Raw genomic sequence first — 27862 nt, 5'->3', positions numbered from 1 at the left:
TGGTGAAACCCCATCTCTACTAAAAATACAAAAACTTAGCTGGGCGTGGTGGCACGCGCCTGTAATCCCAGCTACTCCGGAGGCTGAAGCAGAGAATTGCTTAAACCTGGACGGGCGCAGGTTGCAGTGGGCCGAGATCGCGCCACTGCACTCCAGCCTGGGCAACAGAGCGAGACTCCATCTCAAAAAAAAAAAAAAGGGTTTAAAGAACCGGATTTCCCGCTCCCATCACACCAATGATTCGGACTTGCAGGTCTCATAGATGATGGTGAAACCCCAGAAGCAGCTGCTCTCCGGGAGCTTGAAGAAGAAACTGGCTACAAAGGGGACATTGCCGAATGTTCTCCAGGTTGGTATTGCTTGAAAATTCACCAAGTGATGGATTCCTCCGTCTGGGAAGGGATTATTTGGGTGTTCTTTACGCTCAGAATTCACTGAAGAGAAATCATAGATTAGGACTGGTCACCAACTGTAAGGGAATCTCCCCTCCCAGGAGGAAACTGGAGCCAGAAGGGCCTGAAGTTGGGGGAGAATTAATGAAATTAAATTGCCTTTTGGCCGGATGTGGTGGCTCACGCCTGTATTCCCAGCACTTTGGGAGGCCGAGGCAGGTGGATCACCTGAGGACAGGAATTCGAGACCAGCCTGACCAACGTGGTGAAACCCATCTCTACTAAAAATACAAAAATTAGCCGGGTGGCGCACACCTGTGATCCCAGCTACTCGGGAGGCTGAGGCAGGAGAATTACTTGAACCCAGGAGGCAGAGGTTGCAGTGAGCCAAGATCACGCCAGTGCACTCCATCCTGGGCAATAAGAGCAAAGTGAAACTCTGTCTCAAAAAATCAATTGCCTTTAGGAATTTCCTACACCCTGAGCTTTATTGCTTACCCATCTCATCCGTGTGCTACCCTCATCACTGGAAGATTTTTTTGAGTTTGATGTGGTGAAGGGATTTTATGACATGACAGTACCATCTAACCCCGCAGACCTAGCAAGCTTGACTCGAGAGCTCTGGGGAGAGTGTGAGTGCCCAGATGCTTTGCAGCCTGCAGATCTGCCTACTAAATGTGAGAACTAGTTTTCCCGCATCACCTCCACGTCAATGCTGAGCTGCGGGACGCATCTTCTTCCTAAGACCATAGTGAAACAAATGCCAAAGGGACTGACGCATCTGACTGTCCCTTCTCTCCACAGCGGTCTGTATGGACCCAGGCTTGTCAAACTGTACTATACACATCGTGACAGTCACCATTAACGGAGATGATGCCGAAAACGCAAGGCCAAAGCCAAAGCCAGGTATGTGTGGGTCGGCTGTGATGAAGGTGGTGTGGTTGCATTACATGTCTTGGAACTTGCTGCTAGTTTGATTTATTAAAAGAATGTAGTCTTTCATGGAAAGACTCGGTCTTTCAAATAGACTTCATCAGTATTCTTGTCTCTCTTCCTAATCATGTATTTTAGCATTTTTCTTTTGCCACTTCATTCATCTTTATGCTTTCTTTGTAAAAAAATGTTAAATGACATATTTCCCTGTTTTCTATATGAAGTGTATTCCCACTTAGTAATATGAGCTGCAGGCTTAAGTAGTAAACAGTGAGAAACTTAAATCACCCTGGTTTCTGTCTTCATGTATATCTTAAGAATGGCCTAGTTCCCCTGTAGTCCCAGCTGCTCTGGAAGGTGAGGCAGAAGGATCACTTAGGCCCAGGAGTTGGAGGAGCTATGATGGTGCCACTCTGTGACAGAATGAGACCATGTCTCTCTTAAAAAAAAAAAAAATGGCCTAAGTAATTGTTAACGGGCAGCAGATTATTAACTATTTCTCTTTGCTCTATATTTCTTAGCAACTTTGGATTCAAAAGCTGTGATGTCTCTGTCAATTCCGTGTTGTCTCTCCCATCCTTTTAAAGGGGGTATTTATATGTGCACCACAGTAAATCAGTATCAGTGATATTCTTTAATTTCTTACCCTCTTCAGTTGTTCATATTTATGTTTCAGTATCCCACTGCAACTAATTTTAAGTCTTATTTTTTGCCGGGCGTGGTGGCTCATGCCTGTAATCCCAGCACTTTGGAAGGCTGAGGTGGGTGGATCACTTGAGGTCAGGAGCTCGAGATCAGCCTGGCCAACATGGTGAAACCCTGACTCTACTAAAAATACAAAAATTAGCCAGGCGTGATGGTGCGCACCTGTAATCCCAGCTACTCGGGAAGCTGAGACACAAGAATCACTTGAACCCAGGAGGCGGAGGTTGCAGTGAGTCAAGATCACGCCACTGCACTCCAGCCCGGGCAACAGAGTGAGACCCTGTCTCCAAAAAATAAATAAATAAATAAATTAATTAATTAAATAAATAAATCTTAATTTCTGAACTGCACATGTACATATGAGACACTGTGGAAAAGTTTGGCAGTTCCTCAGCATATTAGATACAGAATTATTATACGATCTGGCATTTCATCTCCTAAGTCTACACCCAGAAGAAGTGAAACAGGGACTCAGCTACTTGCGTGCCTGTGTTCATGGCCGCCTCTGTGGAAACAACTCAGGTGTCTGCCAGCAGATGAATGCATCCACAAAGTGTGGTATACACACAAACACACGCACACGCTGAAACATGCGATAACATGATGGGCAAATACTCTGATTCTACGTATCTGGGTGCCCAGAATAGACAGACTGATAGAGGAAGACAGTAGAGTAAGCGCTACTAGGGATGGGGAATTAGTGTTGAGTGGATCCCGAGTTTCTGTTGGGTGTCATGAAAAGTTCTGGAGATGGATACTGGTGGTGGTTGTGCACCTTTCTGAATGTTATTTAATGCTACTGAATTGTACCTTCATAGTGGTTAAAATGGTAAGTTTTTATATGTTCTGTATATTTTACATAATACGCAGATTCATATCTATAAAAATACACATACTATCGAATGTGCTTTAAATTTTGCTACTTACCATTATGTGGAGAACAATAACTTCATACTGCTTGAGTTTGACAATGTATATAAATTAAGTTAGCAGAGACCCAGGTTTCTGTGAAATTCTCAAAGCCTTTTTGACGCCTCTTGTATAAAAGTCTTCCGATGTTACCACTCCAGGCCTTGCTGAAATGTTTTCCTTCTGTTTATTTCCAGGGGATGGAGGTATGTTCTGCAACTCCTGGTGGCCGAGCGTGTATGACTTAGTGTAGTGGTGATGGCTGCAGACATTTTGGGTTGTTTTGGTAGGCTCTTGACGTTAGCTTTGTTTTCACTTGCACTTTGTCTGTTTAGAGTTTGTGGAAGTCATTTCTTTACCCAAGAATGACCTGCTGCAGAGACTCGATGGTAAGCATTCTCCAGACCACCACCCAGTTTCTCCAGTTCTCCCCGTCCCCATCCCAGCAAACTGGGTAGTAAATATAACTCCATTTCTTTATCTTTTTTGTATCACTAAAGTCAAATGCCTAGCAACTTGTAAAACTGCAGGTGACCACTACTAATTTTCCTTTCTGGGTGGCACAGAGTTTGAAAATAAGAGCAAAGCATTCTGGGTCAAGTGCAAACTTTTGGTAGAGGCTTTTTCTGCTACAGAACGGCCCAGATGACATTCCTGCTGAGTAGCCAAAACGATTCTACACTTTAAACCTTCAGTCCATACCAATGCAAAGGTGTGGGTAGATAAGCTGTTAGCTTTTCCTCAAGTATGCCAGTATGAGGGATGGTCCTTTGTGGAGGCTGTATGTTCAAGGAGAAATTGATGATGTTCCTTCAACAAATACTTGAGGTATTTCCTGTATACTCAGTGTGATATGCTTTTCACATAATAAACCAAACCAGCTGTGTGGCCCTTAGAAATCACTGGTCATGTAGATGCATTGTATAATTCTTGGCCACCCATCTTTTAGGGACTTTGTAAACAGTAAGTAAGCTTATGGGGAGAAAAGTCCTTTGATAAAACCACGAGAGGAGATACTGTATGGAGACGAGGAGATACTGTATGGAGACATATCATGGGCCCTTCAGGGAGCACCTCTGTATGGGCTGGCAAATCCCTTTCACTCATCTAGAAAGAAGCAGACACTTGTCATCATGGGAATATTTTATTGGGTATAAGTGTTTTAGGTAATTGATAACTGATTTTTCTACTGTTTTTAAGTGATTACTTCAAATGTGATTTGAAGCATTGTTTGGCCTGAAGCTTTAAGACCAGTTTCTTAAGCTTTTCCCTGAGTTTCAGCAGCTTACAGTTTCAGTGAATAAGCAGAGCGCCTGGTTTTGAAATGTCTGTTGTTTGTTTGAAAATCTGAATGTGTCTTTCAAAGGCTGCTGTGATTTCTTTGGATAAAATCAGATTTCATATCCCTTAGAGAGCTTCCACTCCTGCTTCACCTTTCCAAAAACTAGACCTAAGGTAGAAGCCACCTCGACAGCTCAAAGCCAGAGTTAGAACAATCATACTGAATAGATACAATAGTTTATCTGGTGCGTATTTGGAGAAAGGCATGACAATCAATACGAGGCAGCGCAGCTCGGAGTCACAGGCCCGACTCGGTTTGAGGCTCCGCGGACCATAATTAGCTATCACATCAAACAGGTTCTGTAGCCTCTCTCGGCTTTTTTCATAAAACAGGAACAATAACAGCCCCTCCCTCTGAGGAGGTGTGTGGAAAGCAGGGTGGCGTAGGCAAGTGTGAAATGCCATGTGGGGTTATCTTTTAGTAGAAGACTATCCTTTTTGTAAAATGTCTTCCTTCTCCCTTCCACCTTCTTAACTTCACTTTTGGTCTTAGAAAAGGGAGAAAAAAATAGAATAAGTGAGGGGAGGTGGAGAGAGGGTACTATGGCTATAAAGGAGGAGGGATAAAAGAACCAAATTGCCTAGCTTTAGTAGAATCAAAATACAGTAATCAAACCTTTTATTCAACAAGCAACATTTGAGAAGTCGGAAGGAAAGTATTACATTTTAAGATCAATTTGCTGGCCGGGTGCGGTGGCTCACGCCTGTAATCCCAGCACTTTGGGAGGCCAAGGTAGGCTGATCACTTGAGGTCAGGAGCTCCAGACCAGCCTGGCCAGCATAGTAAAACCCCATCTCTACTAAAAATACAAAAATTAGCCAGGCATGGTGGTACATGCCGGTAGTCCCAGCTACTCAGGAGGCTGAGGCAGGAGAATCGCTTGAATACGGGAGGCGCAGGTTGCAGTGAGCCAAGATCGTGGCACTGCACTGCAGCCTGGCGACAAAGTGAGACTCCATCTCAAAAAAATAAAAAAAAATTTAAAAAAAGATCAGTTTGCTACAAAGAGTAGCATCTGCCAGTTACCAAGCACCTGCTATGCCCAGGTGAGTAGGACATGCTTCCTGCCTGCAAATGTCCCCAGGCTTGTTCCCAAACAAGCGGCTAGGAAAACAAGAGGCTGATTTTACATCTGGCAACCTCCATCTGAGTGAAACAAATTTTAATGAAAGCCTGTGGTAATAAAGTCCTGAGACCGCATTCTTGGTAGTAGATCTCCAGTCCTAACATGCACACAGTTTAACTTGCTGGGGGAACATATGTATCCCCTAGCAGCAGAAAAGATGGAATCCCTAAGATCCTACATAATCATCACCATCTGGTTTCAGAAAAGCAAAGCCCTACCCCAGCTATAAATGAGGTATAGCGATTGGCTCTATACACTTCCAACTTTGCTGTTTTAACACATAAAATCATCCCTGGCTGGGTGCAGTAGCTCACGCCTGTAATCCCAGCACTTTGGGAGGCTGAGGCGGGTGGATCACGAGGTCAGGAGATCGAAACCATCCTGGCCAACATGGCAAAAACCCCGTCTCTACTAAAAATACAAAAATTAGCTGGGCGTGGTGGCGCACGCCTGTAGTCCCAGCTACTGGGGAGGCTGAGGCAGGAGAATCGCTTAAACCCGGGAGGCAGAGGTTGCAGTGAGCCGAGATCACGCCATCGCCCTCTAGCTTGGGCAACAGAGCAAGACTCTGTCTCACAAAAAAAAAAAAAAAAAAAAATCATTATCCCTGATGTTCTTGTCTCATGCTAGGAATGTAATCTTGCCTTTATAGTCTTTATTCTTTAAGATCCTTATAGGCCAAAAAAAATGTTATCACCAGCATCTAGCATAGGAACTGACATATAGTAGTACCTGCTCCGCAAACACTGATTGAATAAGATGTTTTGTCCTTCCTTAACGGCATGATCTAAGTTGTTTTCTTTGCTTTCCACAGCTCTGGTAGCTGAAGAACATCTCACAGTGGACGCCAGGGTCTATTCCTACGCTCTAGCGCTGAAACATGCAAATGCAAAGCCATTTGAAGTGCCCTTCTTGAAATTTTAAGGCCAAATATGACACTGGCCATTTTTGTAAACGAGACCACCAGGCCTTCTTCACTAAGACTTTGTATTCAACTTAGTTTAATGTAGATTTGCCATTAGCTTTTTCGTAAAATAAAAGCACAGAACAGATGTGGTGGTGGTATGGAATTGTAATTACAGGTAGGTTGTGACCTTCCTTTAAATTTGTTATAACTCCAGCTAAAATTAACAAAAAAAGAATATAAATGCAAGTATGTTTACTCCAATTTTTTAAAGCTCAACAGCAGTTAACTACAGCTCAGTTACTTTTCTAGTCCAGTCTGGTAGACAAGGGTATTTGTATAGAGAAATAGACCTGAGTTCTCAATTAGGTCATTTCCACTCTCAACCCCCAATATAAAATTCTAAGCTGGGATTTGCATGTACTCCGTTAGTGTTTAAAACAGCGTTAAAAAGAAAAAAAAAAGGCTTTTTGGCCTCTTCTAATTGAATTTTTACTATGCAAAATTCATCTAGGGTAGTTGAATCCAACTAGGGTAGGGTTCGATAGAATCCTCTACTAGTTTTCAGTTCACCTATTTACTGAGGCTGAACCAGCTTTTAAGTAAGGAAAATGGTTGACTCCATTCACTACACCAAGGCTAGGAGACTAATGAAAATTCAGGTCCATCCCGCAAGCATCTGCACGTGCTTGAGGATCTCTTTTCCTATTCTTACCTTAAAGAGTACTTGAAGTTTCTGAAAACACATCCTTAAGACTGACATGTTTGGGGCAGTAATATCTTGATGTTAAACCATGAACAGAACCAGCAAGATCAGCCAGTACCTGAAACCCAATACAGAGTACTTCACAGCAAGAAGTACAGATTGATCTGGTTCCCATGCCTGAAACCCTGTCATCTAGCAGTTCTACCAGTGTTCCTGGGCCATTTTCTTAGCTTCTTGAGTGAGTTTAGCTCTTTTTGTGTTGACTTTTAGGGCCTCCAGCAGCTCCATGATTTTCCAGGACTTTCCAGTCTGGCCCCCACGGAAGTCTCAGGATGATTCTCATCCAGCCCTAAGTCATGTTTCTAGCCTGGCTCCAGCGGGTAAGCCAGGCCCTGAGAACCATATGAAAGGGCTCTCTAGATAAAATCAGAGTGCTGATGCCAGAATGCTGCAGTAGCCTCCGTTTGTCCACAGGCTTACTGTCTGAGCCCAGGATATTTTTATGAGTGAAACTGTAAGATCTTTACACTGGACTTCCTAAAGATAAAACAATTATGGAAATACAGAACTTTACAGATGAAGCTGTCTAGCCCTATACATGTGAAAATTAAGATCCAACTACTTCCTGTAATGGTAGCCTTCCCCTATGCCTCTAACCCTTTTTTAAATCCTGATTTCAATCACAGGCATTGTGATTCTCCAAAGCTCTAACAACTCTTCCTTAGCTCTGAAAGCCACATGCTATCATTGAAATCAAGAGAGAAGGCATCCGTAGACGTAGACGGGCGCAGCCCAGTCTTTCCACATAGCCCAGTTCCTCCCCAGCCACTCCCCACGGGAATGACCTCTGCAGCTGACCTAAGCTTATCCTCTCCTTCTTCCTAAGAGTGCAACTTAGAAGTGAGAGCCAAATCCTAGAATGTATCCCTAAATGCCATTTCTATTTTTTATAAACATGAAAAGGTTGTGCTTTGGAAATTAAGTCTGTTTGAGAACTGGCAGTCTGGCTGGCACTGTTTAAAAATGTTTATTTGCCCTGCATTTAAAAACTGAAGGTTTCCTACGTATTAAAAGCCGTATTTCCACCTTCTTAAGGGAAAAAAAAATCGGACGTCATAACACTGGGTGGGTGTTGTTATGGTAACAGTGGTCTCAGGCCCTTGGCGGGTGCTCACCGAGCCACTGTCACTATCCTGCCTGCCTTTATCTGCCTTGCCCTGCGATTATTTGGCTTTGTAAGCATAAGCTACGTAAGACATACTACACCTAAGAAACTAAACAGCAATGAAAACCCATACTTCTGAAAAGGGTGTCTTTGAAAAATTAAGTTTGATCTTTTGGGAAATAAAGCACATAGTTTTCAAAATGATTTACCAAGATCTATGCTCTTTCAAATGGAGACTGGGATATTGTTTTGAGAGCACTGTTTTCCTGTTTCCTCCCAAATGTTAGTCACATATATGATTACCCTTAAGTTGGTCACTATCATCTGTCAATAATTTAGGATTAAAGTTTGAAGTGTAATTACATTTGACTTTTACAGGCATCTCAGGGTGGACTTCTTATGAATACACTGAACCTATACAAATGATCTTAGAAAACGTTTAATATCAGATTTCTTTATTTTTTTCCAACACAACTGAATCAGTTTTCTTAAATAAAAGTTTATTGTCTACTGTTTACACTCATGTTGCTGCTGTGAGTACAACAACAGACACAAATTCCTAGCATGAATATATTCATTGTTCACCCCCACTGAACTACAGACATTGCTTGAGAATTAGATCTTTGCTTTAGGGATTTAAACAGAAAAGAATTGGGGCCTAGAATCTTGAAAGAATATTCTCAAGTGACTGGTTGGAGTTAGAAGGCATAGCCAATACAGGCAAACAGCACGATGATGCTGTCACTGGGAAGAGAGGAGGAGAAGGAAAAGGAGGAAGAGGAGGAAGAGAAGGAGGAGGCCTTAGAAGCAGTTGTTTCTAGTGACAGAAATAACTGGAGACTTGATTTTGCCCATGTGGGCTAAGTGGCTGCTTTGAGAAGGGACAAATAAAAATGAGGTGGGGGTGGGGAGTGGGGATACCATGAGTTAAAAAAGTATAAAAAGTAATTATCTAAAATATAGATTAGATATAAATGTTCCAGAACTCATTAAATAAGCTCAAAAATACTGGAAAGTGGCAATTTGAACTACATTTATTTTTAAACAAGTGGGGGCAATATGAAGTGTTTTGAATGTTGTGTGCAACACGAATCCATCTCACCGTCTCACTGTCATGATTTAACACAGCAAGGTAGACACATTGGTTTCCAGCATTACAGGCAACACTAGATGTACTTTTTTTAATGAATAATGTAAACTTGAGTTTTAAGGCAGCGGGTACTAATGCTGCACACAGACTTAGCTCGGTGCCCATTTCAGAAACGGGTCAGTCAGCACTCGAAACAAGAAACCGTGAGGGGAGAAAAGGGGAGCCACCAGTGTCATCTGACAAAAACGATCTGTCAAAGTGTTTTCCCTTTCACACGCACAAAATGAAATATTTGAACATTTAGAAAAACAAAGCACCCATCCCACCAACTTCGGCCTGTTCTTTAACAAATATTTCAAAATACTGATAAATAATAGTGACTGCTAGCAGAATTCCAGTGCCAGATCCAATGGCCCCCAGGAAGTCAGCCAGCACCGACAGGGCGCCAATGCACAAACCGCCAAACGCAGCTGCGGTGGGGATGTACCTAGGAGACAGAACCCCAAGTTAGGTGGCAGCAGAGACCAGGAACAGCACAGCAGCTAGAGACGAAGACAGGTCGAGGCGCAGCAGCCATAGCTGGGTCTAAAGCCTCCCTGAACTCCAGAGGGAACAGGCTGCAGTGTGGAGGGGTGTGCAGGACACGGCATGGGAACGGGATCTCTGATCCAGGCAAAGACTCTGACCCTAATTTCCAGGAACCAGTCAACAGCCAAGAAAGACAATATATAATCTTACAGGACATGAGATTCCTGGACAGATTTAAATACTAAAATGTTTAAGATTTTTAAATGAGTAACCTTTCGTTCCCCCTTGTGGAATGAAGAGTAAGTATGAACAAATTTATGTCATAAGATTTTGAGGATCCATTTCAGTAATTCAACCTTGGCTGCACATTAGAATCACCTGGAAAACTTAAAAATGGGATTTAAAATAAAAAAGATTATAGGCAGTGACGGGTGAAACAAGAACAGCAGGATGGTGACAACTGGAGCTGCAGATCCATCATACTACTCTGCAGTCTGTGTTCTAAATAAATAAAAAGTTTAAGGAAAAATACTAGTGCCTTTTCAACAAATGATGCTGGGACAACTGGATGCCCCCAAGCAAAAGAAGGAATCTGGATCCCACCAGGCATGGTCGCTCATGCCTGTAATCCCAACACTTTGGGAGGCCAAGGCAGGTGGATGATTAGGTCGGAAGTTCAAGACGAGCCTGGCCAACATGGGGAAACCCATCTCTACTAAAAATACAAAAATTAGCCGAGCATGGTGGTGTGTGCCTGTAATCCCTGCTACTAGGGAGGCTGAGACAGGAGAATCGCTTGAACCCAGGAGGTCGAGGTTGCAGTGAGCCAAGACGGTGCCACTGCACTCCAGCCTGGGTGACAAAGCGAGGCCCCATCTCAGATAAAAAAAAAAAAAAAAAAAAAAAAAAAAAGCTAGTTGGCCGTGGTGGCACACACCTGTGGTCCCAAGCTACTCTGGAGGTTGAGGCAGGGAGGATCGCTTGAGCCCAAGAGGCTGCGGTGAGCTGTGATTGTGCCCCACTTCACATCCATCAGGATGGCTGAAATTAAAAAGCCAGAGCTAGTGCTGGCGAGGACAGGCAGCAGTGGAACCTCATACACTGCTGGTGGGAATGTGGACTACAGCAGCCAACCTGGAAGACAGCTGAGCAGCACAAAATTTGTACAAATATGTTCACAACAGCATTATTCATAAAAAGTGGAAACAACCCAGATTTCTATCAACTGATAAAGTGTGGTAAAGCCCTACAATTGAATATTATTCATGAAAAGAATTAAGCATATGAACTGTGAAAACATGATGCCAAGTGAAAGAAGCCACTTACAAAATAACATACATTATACGATTCCATTTATATGAAATGTACAGAATAGGCAAATCTGTAGAGACAAAGTTAAAAGTGGCTGTCTGGGGCTGGTGGTTGGGAAGGTGGGCTAGTAGGTACAGGGTTTCTTTCTGGGTGGTGAAAATGTGTTTAAACTTATGACTGTACAAGTCTGAATATACTAACACACACTGAACAATATACTTCAAGTGAGTGAATTACATGGTATCTGAATTTTATCTCAATGAAGCTGTTACCAAAACATAAAACCCTGATGCCTGGAACTCACCCCAGACCAAATAAGCCACAGTTCCTGGGAAATCCTTTTTAAAAGCTCTCTAGTGATTGTATGTGCAGCCAGCCAGTGCTGAGAACAGCACTGATCTGCAAGATTTTATCACTGGGATGAGCAGACCAGTGCTCACAATTTCAATGAAAAATTCAGGTGTTGGTTTTGACACGGAAAACAAGTTCTGTGTGAAATTTTGATTCATCTGTGTGAATAGAAGGGTTTTAAATATGAACTTGAACAAAGAAAAACATTTAGCCATCACTGAAAGACTGAAACACAAACACAGGCCTATAAAGGCGTCAGTCTAGCAGCCTTACCTATTAAGCTCATGAACCATAGAGGTATCTCGGTGGCCCCTCATTACCATCTGCTGTTCTTTCAGCTGTTTAGCTACCTGCCGAGAGAAAAACGACTTTCAAAATCCAACTGGAACATTTCACTGCTTACATCTACCATGTTCTATGCGAAGTGCTTGCCACACACTAACAAGTAACATACAATAACCTGAAAGTTGCATTGTCATATCATTCGCATTAAGCCTGAGGAAACCAAAGCTTCAGTGCTACTCCGCTCCATGTTACCCATATGAAACCGGTGCTTCTCAACCCTTCTTCAATTACCAAACAAGATTTTGTTTTGCAGGAGGGTTGCAAACCACTGTAATATCTAAGAATTTTTTACCTTTTGGGAACCAATTTTTAGCCTGTTGGGGTGACACTGACTCAATAAAAATGTATAAATTAAAGTTTAAGTTATAAAGGAGTGTATCCACTACTGTTTTGACAATTAAATATGAATTTTCCAAAAACAAAGTTTTATTTTACTTTTTAAAAAATTTTTTATTTATCTATTTATTTATTTATTTTGGAGACGGAGTCTAGCTCTGTCGCCAGGCTGGAGTTCAGTGGCACGATCTCAGCTCACTGCAACCTCCGACTCCCAGGTTCAAGCGATTCTCCTGCCTCAGCCTCCTGAGTGGCTGGGATTACAGGCATGCGCTGCCACGCCCAGCTAATTTTTGTATTTTTAGTAGAGAAGGGGTTTTACCATGTTGGCCAGGATGGTCTCAATCTCCTACCCTTGTGATCTGCCCACCTTGGCCTCCCGAAGTGCTGGGATTACAGGCGTGAACCACTGCGCCTGGCCTTTTTTATTTTTTTGAGACAGGATCTCGCTCTGTCACCCAGGCTGGAGTGCAGTGGTGCAATCTTGGCTCACTGCAACCTCCACCTCCCGGACTCAAGCGTTAATGCTCCATCTCAACTTCCCAAGTAGCTGGGACCACAGGCACGCACCACCATGCCCGGCTAATTTTTGTTTGTATTTTTTTAGTCATGATGGGGTCTCGCTATGTTGCCCAGGCTGGTCTCAAAACTCCTGAGGTGAAGCGATCCAGCGGCCTCAGCCTCCCAAAGTGCTACGATTACAGATGTGCGCCACCATGCATTGCCAAGAGTTTTATTTTAAAATAAACCAAACACTTACATCTTTAGCTGAGGAACCAGACACTTCAATCCATGTCTTAGAGAAGAATGCACATGACCCCAACATGAAGATGATATAAACAACGACATGGACAGGATCCTCAAAGATGGCGCCCATGGACTCGGGAGGAGAAAGATAGTAACAAAGGCCTCCAACTGGGTAAGAACGTGCGGGTCCTCCCCCACTGACATCCTACAGAACAGGAGTACAAAGAACAAGTGGTCAACCTAATTAGTCAGGAATACATTTGCATGACACTTCAAACTTCTCAGAAATGACAGTGTTTTAAGTTCAAGGCATCTACAGCTAGTCATTCGATGTAGTTTCAGAATGTACTTCAGTGTCTACTACCTTCACTCCTTCAAAGTTATACGATGAACACCTATTACATGCAAGACACTGTGAAAATATTGAGTCATTCTTAAAAATTGTAATATATTACAAAATCTTCCATTACTGAAAATAGGAATATGATTACATTTACAATCAACCTCTGATTATACTTAAAATCTGAAATTTTCTGAGCTATGAGAGTATCCAGTCAGTATATTAAGATCCCTATAAATGATCCTTCCATATGAAAATATTAATGCAATCAACTAAAATACTGACAGAAGACTTTAACTTGCTGCCTAGACTTTATGTGGTTTCTATGTTATAAGGAGCAATCTTTTAATAAATATTTATAATAATTGGATTTTTATCTATATACTTAAGTCTTACAGAAATAGGAACAGCATTATTTGCTCATATTAAATAAAGTTTTGGGGTATACATATGGGGGTGAGAAACCAATTTTTAGTTGCGATGATTACAGTATCTGGTTCTTGAATTTATGACTGCCCAATGATTTCTTTACTGTGCCCCTAGAATCACTAATCCCAGATCAAAAGCACTATCTCCCAATCATTCTCTCATTCAGAAGAATCTTACTCAAAATCATAACACAATTTGTACAGGACCAACTATTCAAAGCACTATCACTATGACATTCTGATCAGAGTAATAACTGCTGCTGGACTATTCTAAGGAGGGCAGAAACAGCATTCTTCTTATTCCTGTCTCTCAACTTTCCTGTCCTCGATATAATATTAGCCAGAATACAACAGAGATCATCACATTTCTCTTGAACGGGAAAGAAGTATTATGAATAAAGGGAATCCTATTCCCTTCAACTAATATATGAGTTACTGTCTTATTATCTTTAAAAAAAACTTTTTTTTAAATGACATTCAGTAAAAGCAGAAAGGTATGAGTCTTTATAACTTATAATGCAAAAAAAAGCATATTAAGACAAATGCACAGAATAAACACCATATTTCAGGAATAACTGTACAGAAAAATACTATTCTTTGGTGGGGTGCAAATTCTAGAGTTACCTACTGTGGCAAAGAATAAAGGACATTAGTCTTTTAAAATTCTATTATTTTTGAGACACGGTCTCACTCTGTCAACCAGGCTGGCATGCAGTGGTATGATCACAGCTCACTGTAGCTTCAAACTCCTGGGCTCAAGCAATCCTCCCAACTCAGCCTCCCAAGTAGCTAGGACTACAGGCACGTAACACTGTGCCCGGCTAGTTTTTAAATTTTTTTGTAGAGATGGGGTCTCGCTATGTTGCCCAGACAGGTCTCCAACTCCTGGCCTTCAAGCTATCCTCTCTCCTTGTTCTCCCAAAGTGCTGGGATTACAGATGAGAGCCAACACGCCTGGCTAAAATCTATAATTTTAAGAGGGAAAATACCCCTTTGTTAGGTGACAGAATTTAAACCAATGAAAATTCAGTCCCACAGTAACTCACGCTTCAATAACAGCGTGGCTAGATGGCTTTAGAAAAAATTATGGGCCAAGTGCGGTGGCTCACGCCTGTAATCCCAGCAATTTGGGAGGCTGAGTCAGGCAGATCACAAGGTCAGGAGATCGAGACCATCCTGGCTAACACAGTTAAACCCCGTCTCTACTAAAAATACAAAAAATGAGCTGGGCGTGGTGGTGGGCGCCTGTAGTCCCAGCTACTTGGGAGGCTGAGGCAGGAGAATGGCGTGAACCCGGGAGGCGGAGCTTGCAGTGAGCCGAGATCGTACCACTGCACTCCAGCCTGGGCGACAGAGTGAGACTCCGTCTCAAAAAAAAAAAAGAAAAAGAAATTATGACGGGGGGATGTATATGAGAATGTACAGGATTATATTACTAGCAGCACCGCTGTCTCTACCATCTAGTTAATAGCATGCCTATCTCTAGCCCAGCTCATCACAAGCTGGTTTATTGCCATTCAGACCATAAAAAATAGAGGAAGCCTGGAGGCAGGGTGGGAGATAGGAAAGGTTAGGATGAGTCCAGTATCTCATATGTTAGCAGCAGCAAATAGCATTTTTTGTTTTTATTTTTTGGAGACGGAGTCTCGTTCTCTCGCCCAGGCTGGAGTGCAGTGGCGTGATCTCGGCTCATGGCAACCTCCATCTCCTGGGTTCCAGCAATTCTCCTGTCTTGACCTCCTGAATGGTTGGGACTACAGGCACCTGCCACCACGCCTGGCTAATTTTTGTATTTTTAGTGGAGACGGGGTTTCACCATGTGGCCAGGCTGGTCTCGAACTCCTGACCTCAGGTGATCCACCCACCCACCTCAGCCTCCCAAAGTCCTGGGATTACAGGAGTGAGCCACCGCACCCAGCCAGCAAATAGCATTTTTTAGAAAGCATTATTGTAGACAATACTGGAATAAGATGACAAAATAGGAAACTACTTTTATGAAATCAACCACAATTTTAGCTTAAAAGGTCATTCAAATGAGATGTGAAAGTGCTTCCTAGAGAGCAAAATAATAAAAAGCGCTTGGGCAATCTTACTTCTGCAACACTTACCATTTCTTCCAGATAAGTACTAAACTCTGCTATATAGGTAAGTGAATCTGAAAATACAGCAAATGCTCCAATGTCGACCTCATTCCATTAAAAATACAACCATGAAATGCAAATTATAATAAACTATAAATAATATAAATAAACATAATACTCACGGCCCACTGTCCTAGTAAATTTACTAAAAAGTTGCCACTAAATCGAACAGACAGCATCTGGGAAATAACATACAGGTTGGACACCAGGGCCGACTGGAGGATGATGGGGATGTTGGAGGTGTAGAAGAGTTTGATGGGGTAGCTGCTGTACTGTCCTCGGTAACGGGCCGACTTAATGGGCAGATCAACGCGAAATCCCTAAAAAAGGAAACGGAGAGTAAGTGGGGGAGCCAGACACATTAAGAAAAGAACAGAGACCAGAGAGGGAAAACAAAGAACAGTGGGGGGGATGAAAAGACAATGTCGGCTGGGCGCAGGGGCTCACGCCTGTAATCCCAACACTTTGGGAGGCCGAGGCGGGTGGATCACGAGGTCAGGAGATCGAGACCATCCTGGCCAACGTGGTGAAATCCCATCTCTACTAAAATACAAAAAAATTAGCCGGGTGTGGTGATATGCACCTGTAGTCCCAGCTACTCAGGAGGCTGAAGCAGGAGAATCACTTGAACCCAGGAGGCGGAGCTTGCAGTGAGCCGAGATTGCGCCATTGCACTCCAGCCTGGCGACAGAGCAAGACTCCATCTCAAAAAAAAAAAAAAAAAATTAGCCGGGCGTGGTGGCACGTGCCTGTAATCTCAGCTACTCAGGAAGCTGAGGCAGGAGAATCACCTGAACTCAGGAAGAGGAGGTTAGAGTGAGCTAAGATCGCGCCACTGCACTCCAGCCTGGGCAACAAGAGCAAAACTCTGTCTCAGGAAAAGAAAAGAAAAGACAATGCTAACAAAGATGTTCTGCCTTTTAAAGTGTCGAGAGTCTGCTTCCTGCTGATGGGTCAAAACAAAAAACAAAAAAAGTAGAGACTCCAATATTTCACACCTTAAAATCAGTCTGGAGACTCTAATTGCAAAATTTTATTTCCCTTGATCTTAAACCCTGACTTGTTAAACAACAGCATGTCAGATGGCATTCTCTTTAAGAGCAAAATAAAAATCTATATCCCACTTACTTTGGTGAAGAGGTTATACTTACTTGGAAATATATAACAACAGCAAACACAAAAACTGTAGCAATGAGGTTCATGAGATTGGGTAAGTTCTGCCGATAAAAAGCCTCCCGTAAAGCTCGGACTTTGTCCGTCCTGGTGGCCAACAAATGGAACAGAGCTATGACTGCACCCTCAAACTCAGTACCTGTAAAATCAAGACAGACACGACCTGTGGACTCATCGTCCAAAGCTGTCCCAAAGCTCAAACAACTAACCGTGAAAGTCCAGTATACAGCAGAAAATATGAGTCAAAAGAACTCGCCAATGTTTGCTTTATGATATAGCCATGTGAGCAGGTTCTACAAATATTTAGATCATTGAGGCAAATCTATGTTTTTATAGCATAAATCCGAAGTTTTCTCAAGAGACTATTCTTGAAGAAAACATACAATGTAAAATTTACCAAAGCGAAATTTCATTCATAGAGATTTGCCTCTCCTTTACTTCAGGGAAGGGAGAGAGTGTTTTTAGGAAAAATAAACAGCAGCGAAGCAGAGCAGAGATGTCAGAATAAGAGACAGATGTCACTCTATCGAGCCTGCCTCGAAGTTTACCGCACCAAGAACATTAATCATCATTACAGTTTTCTTAAGGCTGGGATCAGAGTTTAGGTATTAACCACTTAGGACAGTATCTGTTAGAAGTGGAGATGAGGAAGGGGAAAGAGAGAATGAAATATTTCAAAACTTTGGTGCTATTACAAAGCCAATTAGAAGAGCAGCAGAGTAGGAGTGCTCCAGGTGGATTCAATGAACAACAGTCTTTTCATTTGAAAAATCTAAAATCCACTACCTTTTTATCCCCCTACGGATGCTGAAATCAGTCAAATAAATGACTTCTGCAGCAATGCCTTAAGCAAGGTTAACAAAAGAAATTTTGAAAATCTGTTTGCAACCACTGAAATTTTAAATAAGCAGAGGCTAAAATTTTGATACTATTCTCTCTGAGGTAGTACTGCTTACTCCACAAATCTCTGCTCATCAAGTTTTGAAGAATTCGCATTCCTTATCCCCTAGGAGAGCAAACCAGAACGGCTCTAGGCATGTACTGCGACACGATGGGTTTGTTCCCAGCACACATCCAGCAAAACGCGTGCAGTTGCAGTCGCTGTGCGATGTACCTCTGCCAGTGTTAATGGTAGTGGGACTAAAGGCCTTCCAGACAATGGTCTCACAGATGTTGGTGGCAATAAAGAGGGAAATCCCAGACCCCAAGCCGTAACCCTTCTGTAGCAGCTCATCTAACAGCAGCACAATCAAACCAGCAACAAACAACTGTGGGGAAAGAAATGCAAGTAAGCGGAAGCAAGAACAAACTCAAGAAAGGGGGACAGGAACACCATTGGCTATTTCCAAGCTAGGGGCGTTTTGAATGTTAAGGCCTGATTGTTGCAATCTCACTGTGATGATCAACTGCATCTTTTGGCCTGCTTTCATTTACTCAGGCCAATCTAGAACAGTAAGAGGACTTGAAATACTGTTGCATTATAAAGCAGACATTTCAACTTTTAAAGTCTATTTACACTTATCTGAATAGTTTCTTTTGCAATGTTTAAATAAAGCCTGTTTGAAAAGCACACTGAAACAAAAAATGATCGCAGTATTCTAGAATTTATGACAGCAAGAAACTGAAAACATCCCAAATACCTCCAAGGAAGTAAAAAGTCAGATGAATTCTGGTATAATAGCAAGATGGAAATGTACACTGCCATCAAAGGATAAGTCTAAGGGCTGTGTTGATCCTTTGAAAAAAGCATTATATATATTATATATATGTATACTCTATAGAATGTGTACAGAATAAATAAAAAACTAGAACACAAATATGTACTCAAATACGTACTCGAGCAACAATGTAAAAATGCATTCTATACACATAGTGACAAAGATTGAATGTAAATTTGAAGACAGTTAAGGTTAAGCTCGTAATGTTTTTAAAAATGAAAGCATACTGACTTTAATTTATGGGATATTGAAAATTCTGAACTTGCTTCTTGGAGAAGACATTCCTGTAAAAGCATGCATTAATTAAAAACAGTTCCTAGCCCTTCAAGTGACCTCAGTCATATGACCCCTTCCCTGCACTCAAATAACCTAATCAAGACAGGAAGAAAATATGCTTCCATGCCCCCAACCTCACACATGTCCCCACTTTAAAGACACCCTCCGGCAGAAGTGAGGAAGTCACTTCCATTCCTCCCAGCTCTCAAGCCGCCCACCCTCATTTTGTACTCACTTTATCCAATATCACCTGCTGGAAGAGCGACCAAAGTAACCACATGAGACCATTTTAGGCATGCTTACCTTACACAGTGTTGTTTTTCTCCTTAACTGCCATTTCAGTAGTTGGACAGAGCCTAACTTGTCTATTTACAGGCTTTTAGTCTGCGTTTCAATGGGCAGGAGAAAGGGTACGATTCTCCAAAGTTCTAAGACAGATCATGCTAATCCTTTACTGCTTGAAAACCAAGTTCGACATTTTGACAAAATAATGTAGAGGTTAGGACTTACTACCAATTCTATTTAACCACAATAATGTAATTAGTGAACAGAGACTCCTCATCATAAACAGAGAAACCCATCCTATGCAGGAGGCAACAGCCGTCCATGAACATCAGCCACAGAAAGCATCATGATGGGCCTTGAGAAATGACCTCTCCAGAGTCCCACAGCAGCTCTGAAACAACTCTAATTCTCCACACCCCCTGTTCAGAACAGTGACCATCGGACTACAGAGTGGTTCACATATGTCCTGTGAAAATTAAACTCGGGTTTTTCCAAAGGAAGGAAGAAATTATACAGAAATGAGAAACGGTTTCTATAATTACGGGAATAAAAGCCAGTAAATATCATGCATGCCTGTGAAAAGGGATGAGAACCCAGGAAGTGACAGCAGCGTCTACAGCGATGGGACCAGAACCCTAACTGCCACGTGTTCACGGGGAATGGACGACATGTATGATGAGCCAGTATAAACATGGCACTTAACATTTTAACCCTGCACGACACCTACACACAACTTAGTTTTGTCAAACTATCTTTTGTTCAGTATGTCAAAACATACTTACCTTTATTATGTGCCATGCACACTGATATTCTCTAATAGTTTTTTAAAATTTTTAGTCAAGACCTGCTATGTAGATTTCTAAACTCACTAGCTGAAAAACACTAACCATGTGAATGAAACATGAACAAATAAGGTGAGAAATACCTTCCACAACGACATGCAAACAGTTTTCAAAACCTATGTTTCTGAGTGAAACACACTGATCCAATCATAGCTCTTCAGTGTATCCACATATTTTCAATGTTAGCAACGCCTTGAAAAGACACAAATGGGTCACTGCCCACCTACAATCAAACACGACACCCCTCTTTATACATTAACACTAGAAGAATTAGCCATAACACACATATTTGTGTATCAGAATTCATGTAAATGAATCAGTGTACATCCACTTTACTTGTTTCATTCTTGGACTGTAAGTATTTCTGATTTCTGAATACTGAAAATGAACAGCAAAATAGCTTAACTCTATTTTATATGAATTTAAATCCATAACTGACTCTGTAAGAAGTCAACCTGTAGCTAGCTGGCTGAGAATCGCTCAGTGGAGATTCCTTAGGAATCTGAATAGATCCTTAAGTAAGATACTAGAGAGCTTTTCTTGATGTATATAATGTTCTACGAGCTACATGCCAGTTCTAAGTGTCTTTTAAAAATCAAGATTATTCTAAACTCTGGATTGCAGAAAGAAAATGCTGTAAAGAAACAAAACTTAAGGCAACAATTGGCCTGTCCATACCCTCAACAATGCCTAAAGCATACGAAGAGAAACCCTAAGCCCTGAAAGATACTAAAATCAGACTCCAGAATATCATCTCTCCCCATCCAATGCGCCTCTTTCCCTAATTCCCAAGGGCTGTAAATTTGCCAATCAAGTGATTTGCAAATGGACAAATAAAGACAAAGACAAAGTTAATCTTTTTTTTTTTTGAGACAGAGTCTCACTCTGTCGCCCAGGCTGGAGTACAGTGGTGTGACCTCGGCTCACTGCAAACTCCAACTCCAGAGTTCAAGCAATTCTCCTGCCTCAGCCTCCTTAGTAGCTGGGATTACAGGCACACACCGCCACGCCTGGCTAATTTTTGTGGTTTTATTTTATTTTAGTTTTTGAGACGGAGTCCCGCTCTGTCGCCAGGCTGGAGCGCAGTGGCACAATCTCAGCTCACTGCAACCTCCGCCTCCTGGGTTCGGCCTCAGCCTCCCAAATAGCTGGGACTACAGGCTCCTGCCACCACGCTCTGCTAATTTTTGTATTTTTAGTAGAGACAGAGTTTCACCATGTTGGCCAGGATGGTCTCGATCTCCTGACCTCGTGATCCGCCCGCCTCGGCCTCCCAAAGTGCTGGGATTACAGGTGTGAGCCACCGCACCCGGCCAATTTTTGTGTTTTTTAGTAGAAACAGGGTTTCACCATGTTCCCCAGACTGGTCTCAAACTCCTGACCTCAAGTGAACCGCCCATCTCGGCCTCTCAAAGTGCTGGAATTACAGGTGTGAGCCACCACATCTGACAGTTATTCTTTAAGGAAACGTATCTTCTACCAAATGTGAACACACTGGGGATCAGAAAGCTTCCAAATAACCTGATTTTCATTAAAAATTCCTGCCCTGGGCCGGGCGTGGTGGCTCACGCCTGTAATCCCAGCATTTTGGAAGGCCGAGGCGGGTGGATCACCTAAGGTCAGAAGTTCAAGACCAGCCTGGCCAACATGGCAAAATCCCATCTCTACTAAAAATACAGAACTAGCTGGACGTGGTGGCAGGACCCTGTAATCCCATCTACCGGGGAGGCTGAGGCAGAATTGCTTGAACCTGGGAGGCGGAGGTTGCAGTGAGCCAAGATTGCACCACTGCACTTCAGTCTGGGAGACAGAGCAGGACTCCGTCTCGAAAAAAAAAATTCCTGCCCTGGTCAAATGACAAAACAGTTCCATCTCATTGGAAAAGTCATGTTTATTGTTAACAATGCTAAATAAATACTTGAACAGCATAACTTTCCTGGATATAAGTCACACTCATTAAATAATCATGTTTTGCTTCCTACATAACATTTCTAATTTAAAAAACAGAATGCTCTGTAATCCCAGCACTTTGGGAGGCTGAGGCAGGAGAATCGCTTGAACCCAGGAGGCTGAGGTTGTGTTGAGCCAAGATCGTGCCGAGCTGAGATTGCGCCATTGCACTCTAGCCTGGGCAACAAGAGTGAAACTCTGTCTCAAAAATAAAAAACAAAAACAAAAAAACCAGAATGCTCAACCATGCCAGTCTGAGACAGTCAGATTTCCTTCTATGTATATATTAATAAACTGGTATTTGAGATTATTAAAAAATATTTTTCTCAGCTTGATCTTGATCTTTTGAACAGATAGAAAAAAATACCTGGCCGGGCACAGTGGCTCACGCCTGTAATCCCAGCACTTTGGGAGGCCGAGGCAGGCGGATCACGAGGTCAAGAGATCAGGACCGTCCTGGCCAACATGGTGAAACCCTGTCTCTACTAAAAATACAAAAATTAGGTAGGCATGGTGGCGCGCGCCTGTAGTCCCAGCTACTCAGGAAGCTGAGGCAGGAAAATCGCTTGAAACCAGGAAGGGGAGGTTGTAGTGAGCCAAGATCATGCCACTGCACTTCAGCCTGGCGACACAGCAAGACTGTGTCTCAAAAAAAAAAAAAGAAAGAAAAAAAAAAAAGAAAAAATTTCCTAAACTAATCCCAATTTCATAAAGTGAACAAGAAGAGGCATTTCCAAGAAAATCAGGACTCCAGATACCCATTGTTTATTAACTTCAGCAAACTTCTTTTCAAAACTCAAGAAAGATAACTTAAGTATGATCTGTTCTTGGGTAATTTATCTAAATGGTTTTTAAGGATTGTACAATAGAGAAATATCTTCCAAACTTAACATACTTTAAGATACTTAGGGCCGGGCGCAGTGGCTCACGCCTGTAATCCCAGCACTTTGGGAGGCCGAGGCGGGCGAATCACGAGGTCAGGAGTTCAACACCAGCCTGGCCAACATGGTGAAACCCCTGTCTCTATTAAAAATACAAAAAATTAGCTGGGCGTGGTGGCAGGCACCTGTAAGCCCAGCTACTCAGGAGGCTGAGGCAGGAGAATTGCTTGAACACGGGAGACGGAGGCTGCAGTGAGCTGAGATCGTGCCACTGCACTCCAGCCCGGGCAACAGATGAGACTCCGTCTCAAAAAAAAAAAAAGATACTTAGGACACTGCTAATTATGTTGACCTTTAAAAATTCCATTCCTAAGCATCCATTTAAAAAACCCATGGAATATATTGATGTGTGTATAAACAGTGTTTCAGTGACTCTAAGATACTACCATTTAAAACATCACTATCTTGTGTACTACTAAGAAGAGAACACTGCCAATTAACTTACGACACAATACCTTAGTGCAAAGAATTTTAATTTTCTACTTACAAAAAGGTATTTTAGACCTAGTGGTAGATATTTATCATCTAGCTTGCCCTTCTATACACAAACAATAACTTTCATTTCAATAACAAATCACAACAGATTTTCTGAACACCTTTAGACAGCGATTGAACTCAAACACCCATTCTGTGAAGAACACACTCAGCCAACTAAGGTCAGGATGACCTGAACAGGCTGACACACGCACAGGCAGTGACACCACCATGACTGCCTCCTGGCAGACCGCAAGTGGAAGGCACTGTTTACTGTACAAAAACATCCTGATTCTAGAGACATCAAAATGTGACAAATGTGTATCTCAAGAATCAATAAAATACAATTGATCCATAATTCTTTGTATTGTACAGTTATGAAGCTATTAGAATAAATTTGAATTTTTCACGTCAACACAACTTGAACACATCACGGTGACAGAAGGTTTTAAAAAAATTTTACACGTATCACTTCAGTGATCAAAATGCTAGAATTAAATAATTCAAAAGTAAGAAAATGAATAAGCCAATCACCTAAAGAACTGTTAGAAAAGGAAAAAGGAATCAAACTGTTTCGTTATCTGCATAGGAAAATATAGGATTTCTTACCTGAATGATGATCAGGAGACAGATCCCAGCACCCATTTCTGCAGGGTCCCCGTACATCCCCGTCATGACATACACAATGGCTTGCCCAATGGTAATGATCATACCAAACACTGATGAAAGTTGGGGGGAAAGGAGAGCACGCTTACCACCAAAGACAAGAAAAGACTAGAGAAAACATCTTTACCACGAGCACTCTCAAATTTGGAAAATGCTCTTTAATTGCATTAATGCTCACGTTTCTGGGCTCCATTGAATAAAGCTCTATCTTTCGGTGTATCTCCAACTTCAATGATTTTGGCTCCAGCTAACAACTGCATAATCAAACCAGATGTTACAATTGGGGAGATACCCAATTCCATTAAAGTTCCTGGAAAGGAAGGGGAGAGAAGTGTGCAGTGTTTGCTGTACACGATACAAACTGATTTAGAGGTGTTGCACTCCCTAATTACCTCAACTGAAACACACGTGTAAATTTTAACAAGCAAATTTTCATTTCTTAAACACTAATTGCTAAGAAAAGTTCTCATTTATTAACACAATCCTGCAGCAATGCCCTGAATAAAAAGTACTATAGGCTTGGCACAGTGGCTCACGCCTGAGTCCCCACACTTTGGGAGGCCGAGGTGTGTGGATCACCTGAGGTCAGGAGTTCGAGACCAACCAGACAACATGGAGAAACCCCGTCTCTACTAAAAATACAAAAATTAGCCAGGTGTGGTGGCGGGCACCTGTAATCCCAGCTACTCAGGAGTCTGAGGCAGGAGAATCGCTTGAACCTGGAAGGCAGAGGTTGCAGTAAGCCGAGATTGCGCCACTGCACTCCAGCCCGGGCAACAGAGTGAGACTCCGTCTCAAAAACAAACCAAAAAAAAAGAATTTATAGGGAGAAATAAGAAAATCAAATACGCCAACTGTATAAGGAAGGTATGGAATCAAGTAATTCTACAGTGCCAAGACTTTTCCTGGGCCACTCTGTCACATCACTCCCTTCAATCCTGTTTTCATAAATGCTTTGGCCTTCATGTGAGAAAATAGTCCACCTTAAGGGGGATTTTTGATGTCATCTCAGATACTTCCTCAATAGTAAAAAATAAAAACATGTTTTAGTGTTTAAGACATTAGATAGATTTATTGGCCAGGCATGGTGGCTCATGCCTGTAATCCCAGCACTTTGGGAGGCCAAGGCCAACAGATCACCTGAGGTCAGGAGATTGAGACCATCCTGGGCGTCTCTACTGAAAATACAAAAATTGGCCGGGTGTGGTGGCATGCGCCTGTAGTCCCAGCTACTCAGGAGGCTGAGGCAGGAGAATCCCTTGAACCGAGGAGTTGGAGGTTGCAGTGAACCAAGATCGCACCACTGCACCCCAACCTGGCGACAGAGTGAGACTCCATCTCAAAGAAAAAAAAAAGCCGGGTGTGGTGGCTCACACCTGTAATCCCAGCACTTTGGGAGGCCAAGGCGGGCAGATCACCTAAGGTCAGAAGTTCGAGACCAGCCTGACCAACATGGAGAAACCCCATTTCTAATAAAAATACAAAAGTATCCAGGCATGATGGTGCATGCCTGTAATCCCAGCTACTTGAGAGGCTGAGGCAGGTGAATTGCTTGAACCCGGGAGGTGGAGGTTGCAGTGAGCCAAGATCCCGCCATTGCACTCCAGCCTGGGCAACAAGAGCGAAATTCTGTCTCAAAAAAAAAGAAAAAAAAAATGGCCGGGCATGGTGGCTCACGCCTGTAATCCCAGCACTTTGGGAGGCCGAGGTGGGCAGATCATGAGGTCAGGAGTTTGAGACCAGCCTGGCCAATATGGTGAAACCCCGTCTCTACTAAAAATACAAAAATTAGCCGGGCGTGGTGATGGGCGCCTGTAGTCCCAGCTACTCGGGAAGCTGAGGCAGAAGACTCACTTGAACCTGGGAGGCAGAGGTTGCAGTGAGCCGAGATCGTGCCACTGCACTTACTTCAGCCTGGGTGACAGAGCGAGACTGTGTCTCAAAAAAAAAAAAAAAAAGACATTAGATAGATTTCTTAAGTTAGATCACCAAAATTTATTATTGCAAATAGCTCTAGTCCAGAAATAGACTTAATCAAGCTTTAATGAATATTTGATATAAGAAATATGGCATTTCAAATCAGTAGAGAAAAAAAGAATGGACCTTGGCAAAAAAATTGGCCATTTTTAGGAAATTAAACCTAGATTCCTTACCTCATGCCTCATGCCTCACATCAAAACAAATGCTACATGTATAGAAATTTTTTGTTTTTTTTTTTTTTAGACAGAGTCTCACTGTCACCCAGGCTGGAGTACAATGGCACGATCTTGGCTCACTGCAACCTCCACCTCCTGGATTCAAGCGATTCTCCTGCCTCAGCCTCCCGAGTACCTGAGATTACAGGCGTGAGCCACCATGCCCAGCTAATTTCTGTATTTTTGGTAGAGACGGGGTTTCACTACATTGGCCAGTCAGGTCTCAAATTCCTGACCTCAAGTAATCTGCCCTCCTCCGCCTCCCAAAGTGCAGGGATTACACGCATGAGCCACTGCGCCCAGCCTCCATGTATAGAAAATTTAAACATAAAGGATAAATGACAAAAATACTAGAAGGAAATATGGGTGAGTAGCTTATCATCTTGGGGAAGAAAGTCTTTCTAAGCATGGCAAAAAATCTAGAAGCCACAAAGGAAAAGATGGAAGATATGATTAGATACAACTACAAAACTTCCACGTGGCAAAAGGCAGCATAATGGTTAAAATAAAACTATTAAGGCAGACATGGTGGCTCACGCCTGTCATCCCAACACCTTAGGAAGCTGAGGCAGGCAGATCACTTGAGGCCAGGAGTTTGAGAGCAGCCTAGGCAACAAAGTGAGACGCTGTCTCTACAAAAAATTAAAATACTAGTCAGACATGGTGGTGCCCGGTTGTGGTCCCAGCTACATGGGAGGCTAAAGCAGGAGTATCACTTGGCCCAGGAGGTCCAGCCTGGGTAACAGAGCAAGAGCCTGTCCCAAAAGAATAAAAAAAAATTAAACACAAATGACAAAAAGTTCTTATCTCTTATATGCAAAGAGCTCTTACAAATCAATTAAAAAGTGAACAAACTGGCTGGGCGCGGTGGCTCACACCTGTAATCCCAGCACTTTGGGAGGCTGAGGCGGGCAGATCACAAGGTCAGGAGATCAAGACCATCCTGGCCAACATGGTGAAACCCCACCTGTACTAAAAAATACAAAAAATTAGCAGGGCGTGGTGGCGGGCACCTGTAGTCCCAGCTACTCAGGAGGCTGAGGCAGGAGAATGGTGTGAACCCGGGAGGCGGAGCTTGCAGTGAGCTGACATCGTGCCACTGCACTCCAGCCTGGGTGACAGAGCGAGACTCCGTCTCAAAAAAAATAAAACAAAAAAAAAAGGAAAAAAACAATTTAAAAAGGAAACAGCAGATACATGATGTGTCTGCTCCTGATGAAGCTTTCTCAGGAAAATGCAGCACAGGAGTAGGCCCCCAGCATCCAAACCTGTACTGTGCAACCCTGGAACTCTAACTGAAGCTGATCCTGCCTGGTGAGAACCCTGGGCATCTGGAATTTTAAAAAAATAATCTGGGGCCAGGCACAGTGACTCAAACCTGTAATCCCAGCACTTTGGGAGGCCAAGGCGGGTGGATCACCTGAGGTCAGGAATTCAAGACCAGCCTGGCCAATATGGTAAAACCCCATCTCTACTAAAAATAAAAAAATTAGTGGGGCATGGTGGCTTGTGCCTGTAATCCCAGCTATTCAGGAGGCTGAGG

At 42.7% G+C, this 27862-nt stretch overlaps 2 protein-coding genes across 2 annotated transcripts in view; one reads left to right on the top strand and one right to left on the bottom strand.

Moving 5' to 3' along the window:
* NUDT5 (nudix hydrolase 5) overlaps positions 1 to 6459 on the top strand; it is a 28292-nt gene extending 21833 nt beyond the window's left edge. Inside the window, exons 6-10 of the mRNA XM_004049065.5 lie at positions 254 to 349; positions 1197 to 1298; positions 3137 to 3145; positions 3275 to 3328; positions 6222 to 6459. Of these exons, the coding sequence (XP_004049113.1) occupies positions 254 to 349; positions 1197 to 1298; positions 3137 to 3145; positions 3275 to 3328; positions 6222 to 6331 (371 nt within the window). The 3' untranslated portion in view covers positions 6332 to 6459. The remainder of the gene's footprint in view (positions 1 to 253; positions 350 to 1196; positions 1299 to 3136; positions 3146 to 3274; positions 3329 to 6221) is intronic.
* Positions 6460 to 8620: 2161 nt separating this feature from the next.
* SEC61A2 (SEC61 translocon subunit alpha 2) overlaps positions 8621 to 27862 on the bottom strand; it is a 38867-nt gene continuing 19625 nt past the window's right edge. The window contains exons 5-12 of the mRNA XM_004049059.5: positions 24303 to 24434; positions 24068 to 24177; positions 18087 to 18240; positions 16951 to 17111; positions 15922 to 16119; positions 12904 to 13095; positions 11736 to 11812; positions 8621 to 9759 (exon numbers count right to left, since the gene is read on the bottom strand). Coding sequence (XP_004049107.1) covers positions 9573 to 9759; positions 11736 to 11812; positions 12904 to 13095; positions 15922 to 16119; positions 16951 to 17111; positions 18087 to 18240; positions 24068 to 24177; positions 24303 to 24434 — 1211 coding nt within the window. The 3' untranslated portion in view covers positions 8621 to 9572. The remainder of the gene's footprint in view (positions 9760 to 11735; positions 11813 to 12903; positions 13096 to 15921; positions 16120 to 16950; positions 17112 to 18086; positions 18241 to 24067; positions 24178 to 24302; positions 24435 to 27862) is intronic.

Source organism: Gorilla gorilla, chromosome 8 (assembly GCF_029281585.2).
Source record: "Gorilla gorilla gorilla isolate KB3781 chromosome 8, NHGRI_mGorGor1-v2.1_pri, whole genome shotgun sequence".
In the NCBI taxonomy this organism is placed as follows: Eukaryota; Metazoa; Chordata; class Mammalia; order Primates; family Hominidae; genus Gorilla; species Gorilla gorilla.
The sequence above is the reverse complement of the archived record's forward strand: the minus strand, read 5'-3'. Positions and strand labels throughout refer to the sequence as shown.